The sequence below is a fragment of the Mytilus edulis genome, chromosome 4 (genome assembly GCF_963676685.1).
Source record: "Mytilus edulis chromosome 4, xbMytEdul2.2, whole genome shotgun sequence".
In the NCBI taxonomy this organism is placed as follows: domain Eukaryota; kingdom Metazoa; phylum Mollusca; class Bivalvia; order Mytilida; family Mytilidae; genus Mytilus; species Mytilus edulis.
The window spans coordinates 90,840,698-90,848,620 of record NC_092347.1 but is presented as its reverse complement, the minus strand read 5'-3'; the positions used below and the strand labels follow the sequence as shown (position 1 = coordinate 90,848,620).

The window sequence follows — 7,923 nt, the reverse complement described above, 5'->3', positions numbered from 1 at the left end:
GTCATAACTAATGTTCTAAGATCTAAGTTGTTAATATGATACCAATAAATAATTCACTAACATTATTCAATTTTTGTTTTTGAATTTTTGGCCCTCATTGCTCTTCAACTTCGTACTTTATTTGGCCTATTCAACTGTTTTATTACTGCAGCGTCACTGATGAGTCTTTGTAGATAAACGAAACACGCGTCTGGCTCAAATACAAAACTTCAATCCTTGTATATATGATTACTTTATTAACAACCACTTGGTCGATGCCCGGGGGCCCTGCTGATGGAGTTTTTATCCCCTAAGGTAGCACCAGCCCAGCAGTCAATACTTTTGTGTTGACATGAATTATTGGTATGGTCATCATCATAAATTAACAGTTTCCAAAACCTTAAATGTTGTAAATTTTAGTTCTTTCTACCTCAGGAATAGATTATCTTTGCTGTTTCTGCAAAAATTGTAGGAACGTTTGGTCTTCAATACTTTACTTGGCTTTTTCAACTTTTCTTTATTTTAGACTCATTGATGAGTCTTTTGTAGACGAAACGCTCAAATACAAAATTTCAATCCTGTAATCTATGATGAGTTTGTTGATAGACGACAAGGCAATTTCAGCTTCTCAATGAAGAACTTTTTATTTGACTATAGCAATATTCCAGCTTATCGAGAAATTATCTCCCAGTTTTCTGGCATTTTCTTATAGGGTTTGATTGATAGAGGGTTGTTGATTATAAAGAACCTAGAAAAAAAAATACAGTTGTTTATCGACTGGCAAACAAGTTCGATGTTTAGCTAGCTATAAAACCTGGTTAAATCAACCAATTTTTACACATGGAAATGTCTGGACCATTCAGGAATATGACAGTTGTTTTTCATTGTTTTTATGTGTGTTTAGCTGTTGATTTTGCCCTTCGGTACGAAATTTCTCAATTTAAACTTTCCTTGGAGTTCGGTTTTTTGTTATTTTACTTTTTCATCCAAGAGAGTTAAAAGCACTCTGGAATAATTTTGTTAATGCCGTCGTGCGTTGGTGGTGTTAGTTTTAGACTTATAACCGGATTAATATTCAAACAAAACGTTCGACGCGTAAACACTTTCTAGCAAGATCTGTTTACTCTTTACACAAACCTAAGGTCATCCCTTGTACTCTTTACATAAAACTAAGGTCTGCCCTTGTACTCTTTACACAAACCTAAGGTCAGTCCTTGTACTCTTTCCACAAACCTAAGGTCAGCCCTTGTACTCTTTACACAAACCTAAGGTCAGCCCTTGTACTCTTTACACAAACCTAAGGTCAGCCCTTGTACTCTTTACACAAACCTAAGGTCAGCCCTTGTACTCTTTACACAAACCTAAGGTCAGCCCTTGTACTCTTTACGCAAACCTAAGGTCAGCCCTTGTACTCTTTACACAAACCTAAGGTCAGTCCTTGTACTCTTTACACAAACATAAGGTCAGCCCTTGTACTCTTTCCACAAACCTAAGGTCAGCCCTTGTACTCTTTACACAAACCTAAGGTCAGCCCTTGTACTCTTTACACAAACCTAAGGTCAGCCCTTGTACTCTTTACACAAACCTAAGGTCAGCCCTTGTACTCTTTACACAAACATAAGGTCAGCCCTTGTACTCTTTACACAAACCTAAGGTCAGCCCTTGTACCCTTTACATAAGCCTAAGGTCAGCCCTTCTAAGATTTAGTTTTTATGTTGTGTTTTGCAAACTGTTTGTCTTTTGATTTTTTTGATTTTTTTCAAATTTTTGATATTTTTTCGGTACATGTACTTCATTATTTATTTGTCTAAGTTTATCAATTTTTGTATCCTTAGCTTCACTTTTACGACATTGCTTTTAGCACTCCAAATGTAAATTTTCCACTAATATGAAGCAAATTTAACAGCAGCGTCTGCATATGTAGTATATTTATTATCAGCACCACAATGTTAAATCTTCAAATTTGCAAAACATATTTTTGTTCAACCTTCGCCAGGATTCGAGCTCTTGCAATTGGATATCGAACAAAACCGCCTGCACTGTGACCAGCGCTCAAGACCACTCGTTAGATATACAGTTGATACGATATTTCTAGGCTTTCCTTTCTTATCATGATTTTCCTGATAAAGGGTTGCTTTTTACAAAGTAGATATTTAACTAACGGTTGTGATTGTTTTTGTAGTCTCGTAAAAGATTGAACTATATATCATTTAGTAATTTTCCATCTCTCAAGTTAAGACTTATCCACTGCAATAAATTCTGCATTTTTCAGATACATCGCTTGCAGTCAATGAGAATATGTTCATAGGTATAACAAAAACTCTTCATCTGTTTAGTCTATATTAAGGCTGTTCAGTGAATATGTTTACCTATACACATCAACACCAAACTGAATTTCTGAAAAGCTACTGAACAGTACTGAATTGACTACTTGCAAATTGTTTAGATGGTACAGGCTTAACCGCAATGGATAAGTGTGCAAATAGACAAAAGTGTATTTTGCTCATTGTTATAGGCCGTATGATGACCCATAGATGTTAATTTCTGTGTTATTTGGTCTCTTGTGGAGAGTTGTCTCATTAGCAATCATATCATATCTTCATTTTTGTTTTCAAATGATTGAACATGACTGAATATTTTGTTTTGTTTCAGATGATTTAAAGATCAGATGGCCATTCAAGACATTTTTAACCAATGTATTGTTTTGCAACATTATAAATAGATATAGGAAGATACGGTGTTAGTGCCAATGAGACAACTCTCCATCCAAATAACAATTTATAAAAGTAAACCAAGTATGTACTTTTTCGCTTGACTTGTTTCACATGTTCCCTTTAAGAGCATCATTTATTTTAAGATTTTTTATGGTAAACATAGCCAGGAGTTCATCATGCATATGTCTTGTTTCGACAAGATATGAAAGCGCCACATATTAAAATGTAAAATAACAAAAACTCCATGGAAAATTTCAAACGGAAACATCCTTATCAAATGACAAAATCAATTGCTCTAACAGATCAAATTAATAGAAATCAACTGTCATATTCCTGACTTGGCACACTCATTTCAATGAGTGGGAGACACAATTTGTGCTATGCGTATAAAAAATAAGATCAGTATCATTGTCAATGAGAATTATCCAGCAGAAACCAAATAATGTATTAACTAATTTGATTGAGATTTCCGTATTACCTTCAGCAACGAGCAAAACCCTTACTGTACAGTAAGCTATAAAAGGCAAGATCTAGAATAACAAATGTGAAACAATTGAAATAAGAAAACTTTCGGCCAGATTTATGAGCAATGCAATAAAGGGGAAATATATTATTTAAAGTAATAAAAGACAATGACTAAATTACTGACTCTTGGCCTTAAGTATGCACATATATAATATATTGGACAACGGCGGAACAGAACAACATGATAATTCAGAGGCCATAACATCTACTAATAGATATGTTTCTATGACTAGCCAATCAGAATTATTTAAAAACACATGGGTTCAGAGGGTTAGAAGGTTTTTGTAGTCTCGTTTTTTGAAGAATACCATTTTCTTATGTATGAATTTGCAAATATAGAATGTCCGACTTCTTGTGTTTCCATTGTCAGGTTAATATATGCTCGTTGTTATTTGTCGTCAAATTTCTTGTTTTATTTCACAACTTATATTTTTTTCTAATATTGTTTTTGATAACCTCTTTTATTAATTTTGATTTCTTGTAAGTAAAACACATGATTTCAATGCAAAAAACAATTTATTTGGAAACTACTTAGTATGTACAAATGTATAATTGTCAGTTATAACGGTCCACACTTTAATAGGCTGAAAAAGAATAAGAAAAAGATTATTATTACTATTATTTTGAGGCAATATACAAAAAAACAAGCAAAAATTATTTTGAAACAATCAATGTATATGTTTAAGGTTGTGCTTTTGATCAATACAAGTCGAGGGAAGTGAAATATTCGATGGCCAAAATGAACGAAATTTAATCTCAATAATAAATTTTCCCCGATTATGAGCTGAATTAAATCGAATATCAAAAGAGACTGTAAAGTTCGTTATTTGTTATGTAATTTTATTATGTGACAAAGGATCAAGCTTCTTCCTGTAGGGTAAAAATGAAAAGGGTTTGGGAAAGACCACTTCAGACAATATAAAGATAAACTTTGTTTTATATATAAAGTTTGAGGTTGAATATGAACGAAACAAATATTACAAGTTAAAGGCATGAGACATACACTTGTTATGGACCAATTGAAATACAGGATACTTATAAATGGTGTATTTCTATTAGAACTTAAAATGTCGACAGCAGATCCCAAACAGCAGGGTTTTTTATATAATGTTATTTGTTAACAATATAGGAGTCTTGTTTTTAAAACTATTCTAAAATTTTATCCATCTATTACAGATCAATAACAAATTAATGCCATATTCAACAAGATATTTTTGTTCGGAATATTTCATGAACTCTTTCTGTTTTTGAATTTTCTAAGGCAATTTGCCTATTGTGTGATATTTCTGTTGTGTTTTTATGTTATATTATCACACAACAAATCATATACTATCGGTAACAGACAAGTAAATTATATCGGTTTGCCATGTCGACTTTCGCGGACGAATCAGATATATATCTTACATTTTTTGCCGTAACCTCCATATCCATATCCTCCGCCATTTCCTCCTCCGTTTCCACCTCCGTATCCACCGTATCCTCCGTATCCTCCTCCATTTCCACCACCATAACCTCCATAGCTTACATACCCTCCGTTTCCACCACCGTATCCTCCGTATCCTCCTCCGTTTCCACCACCGTATCCACCATATCCACCTCCTCCTCCGAGGTTACCTAAACTGACGAGTTGAACACCATATCCACCGTTACCACCACCATATCCACCACCGTATCCTTTTCCACCGCCGTATCCTCCGCCGTTTCCTCCACCGTATCCACCATATCCTCCGCCGTTTCCACCACCATAACCTCCATATCCACCTCCGCTTCCTACAAGGATGACACCACCACCATTTCCACCTCCGTAGCCACCATAACCTCCATATCCACCTCCACCGCCACCTCCACTGCCGTATCCTTTTCCACCTCCATAACCACCATAACCTCCATATCCACCTCCACCGCCACTTCCGCCTCCTACAAGGATGACACCACCACCATTTCCACCTCCGTAGCCACCATAACCTCCATATCCACCTCCACCGCCACCTCCACTGCCGTATCCACCATAACCTCCATCACCGTATCCACCATAGCCTCCACCGCCACTTCCACCTCCTACAATGATGGCACCACCACCACCACCACCCTTTCCAGTGCCATAGGCACAGCCGAAAATGGCAATGAGAACGCAAATGGATAACTTCATCTGCAAAAATCAAAGAAAAATTAACTGCGTATGGAAGATTAAAAAGTGTAAAAAGCAACACTTTGTTTTCATTTTATTTTTTTTCTATTCTTTAAACTCGCGATTTTTTTTAAGCACATGATACATCTACGGCGGTGTCAATCAATTCGGCTTTCCGTATTCTCTTTTTATTTACTACTGACTTTGAACCAGTGTACTTCTATACCGGCGTGCACACAGCATTTTGTAGAAACTACTTCTAAACCGGTGTGCATCCAAAATATTTTGTAGATACTGTGTCAAAATCTTACTAATTTATTCCTCCAAACGAGTTTTTTTTGTGTTTACAATAACATAAAAAGTGACTTGGTCATATTTGCATAATATAATACACATTGTTATGTAACTCTTAAATTTCAATCCAGAGTTCAACTAGAATCTTACAAAAAGTTTGAGAGGAAGTCTTAATCTTATATCACGCTTCCCAATTTATTATTTATTTTTTTTTGTGAGTGACGTGACAAAAAGTTTGCTTTTATTGTAAATTAAGGGAGAAATAAATTCAATATTATTGACATATACTTAATATCTAAATGGAAGATTAAAGATTTGCACCTACTGCATCGGGAAAGATACACTTTGATACAATTGATGTTTTTCTCCAGTACCGAATCTAAGGTAAACTTTGCCTGAGGCAATTTAAAAGTTCGTTTTCTTAACAATATCTTAACTATTTAAACAAGGGATTTACAATCTAACAAAGCATGTCAACACAGAAGTACAGACTGGTGAAGCCTTCGGGAACTAACAGTCCTAAGCAGACCACGTGCTTGAAAATAAAAATCACACTGAACGACTTTTGTGCGTCGAAGCAATATGATGGATTTAGGATAAAAATAAAAAGAAGCTCCGACCTTGACACTTGAAAGCCAGAGAATACGTTTTTATGTTAGGACACGATATGAGATATTTATAGAATACTTTCACTTTATATGGAAAAATGCTTATCCTGAATTGTTTAAAGAGAAAATAATTTTTATCAAATAAAGAATAGAATAAATGGGGAAAAAACTTCAACCATGATGCAAATATTGCATCCTAACCAAAAAATAGTAACAAAATGAGAAGAACGTTATAAGGCAAAAATATGAACTATAATAGGATGTCTTTTTTAACATTTTGCAAAAATTTATCAAACCATACAACAGTAATGATATTTGAAAGAAACACCTTACAATTGAGTAAAGAGAACGACGATTTGAAAATTATAGAACAACGTATGGCCTGCAACAATAAACAAATCTCATATGCTATAGTGGAATATAAAAGGTAACTTGAATAACCGAATGTGAAACAATATAAAAGGTAACTTGAATAACCGAATGTGAAACAATATAAAAGGTAACTTGAATAACCGAATGTGAAACAATATAAAAGGTAACTTAAATAACCGAATGAGAAACAATATAAAAGGTAACTTAAATAACCGAATGTGAAACAATATAAAAGGTAACTTGAATAACCGAATGTGAAACAATATAAAAGGTAACTTGAATAACCGAATGTGAAACAATATAAAAGGTAACTTGAATAACCGAATGTGAAACAATATAAAAGGTAACTTGAATAACCGAATGTGAAACAATATAAAAGGTAACTTGAATAACCGAATGTGAAACAATATAAAAGGTAACTTGAATAACCGAATGTGAAACAATATAAAAGAGGAAAAAGAAAACTGTCTATTTAAAAAAGAAGATGTGGTATGATTGCCAATGAGACAACTGTCAACAAGAGACCAAAATGACACAGACATTAACAACTATAGGTCACCGTATGGTCTTCAACAATGAGCAAAGTCCACACCGCATAGTCAGCTATAAAAGGTCCCGATATGACAATGCAAAACAATTCAAAAAAGAAAACTTACGGCCTTATTTATATTAAAAAAAGATTAACAAAAAACTAATGTGTAAAACATAAACAAACGACAACCACTGAATTACAGGTGTCTGCTTATTTCTATCTTCGACAATAACATGATAACAAATATTGCGGATAACAACCAATGATCAGTACAGGATTTAAAACCTGATAATGTGTCATTTTTGGAAATAAAAGTATGTATTTAACCAAATTTTACACTGATCAATATTTTGAACTGCATTGCAAAAACACTAATTTCAATTCCTTAAACCGTTATGGAATAATTCTCTCTACTTTGAGTTCTTACCCCAAAAAAAGTATGATACTTTTACCCTACGATAAACATAAATAAAATGAAACGAAACAAAATTTTAACCAAAATACTGAGATTACTTACCTTGTCTTTGGAGGAATGGTCTGACTGGTGAAAAATATAAAAACTTTGACCATTTTATACTTATTTGTAAGCATAAATTAAACAATTAATGTGATGAATAGTAGATATAGTATATAAAAAATGACGGATTGTGACTTTGTTATTCTAAAATGGATGTTTAAATTGTATAGCTTTAAAAGTGTAAATGATCGAAGAAAAAACAAAGGTAAAATTAGTTTAGTTTGCAAAATTATAAAAAAAAAATACGGTTGATA

The 7,923-nt window shown here is 33.7% G+C and overlaps 1 protein-coding gene across 1 annotated transcript; it reads right to left on the bottom strand.

The window, feature by feature from the left end:
• Nucleotides 1-3,715: 3,715 nt before the first annotated feature.
• Nucleotides 3,716-7,711, bottom strand: LOC139518559 (uncharacterized). Its single transcript, XM_071310048.1, has 3 exons — nt 7,670-7,711; nt 4,623-5,367; nt 3,716-3,802 (listed from the first exon to the last, which is right to left on the bottom strand). The coding sequence occupies exons 2-3, from the start codon at nt 5,365-5,367 to the stop codon at nt 3,795-3,797; spliced, it is 753 nt and encodes a 250-aa protein (XP_071166149.1). The 5' UTR covers nt 7,670-7,711; the 3' UTR covers nt 3,716-3,794.
• Nucleotides 7,712-7,923: the final 212 nt, after the last annotated feature.

Excerpts from the sequence above, each read along its gene's own strand:
- LOC139518559 (XM_071310048.1), bottom strand. The coding sequence starts at position 5,367 with ATGAAGTTATCCATTTGCGTTCTCATTGCCATTTTCGGCTGTGCCTAT.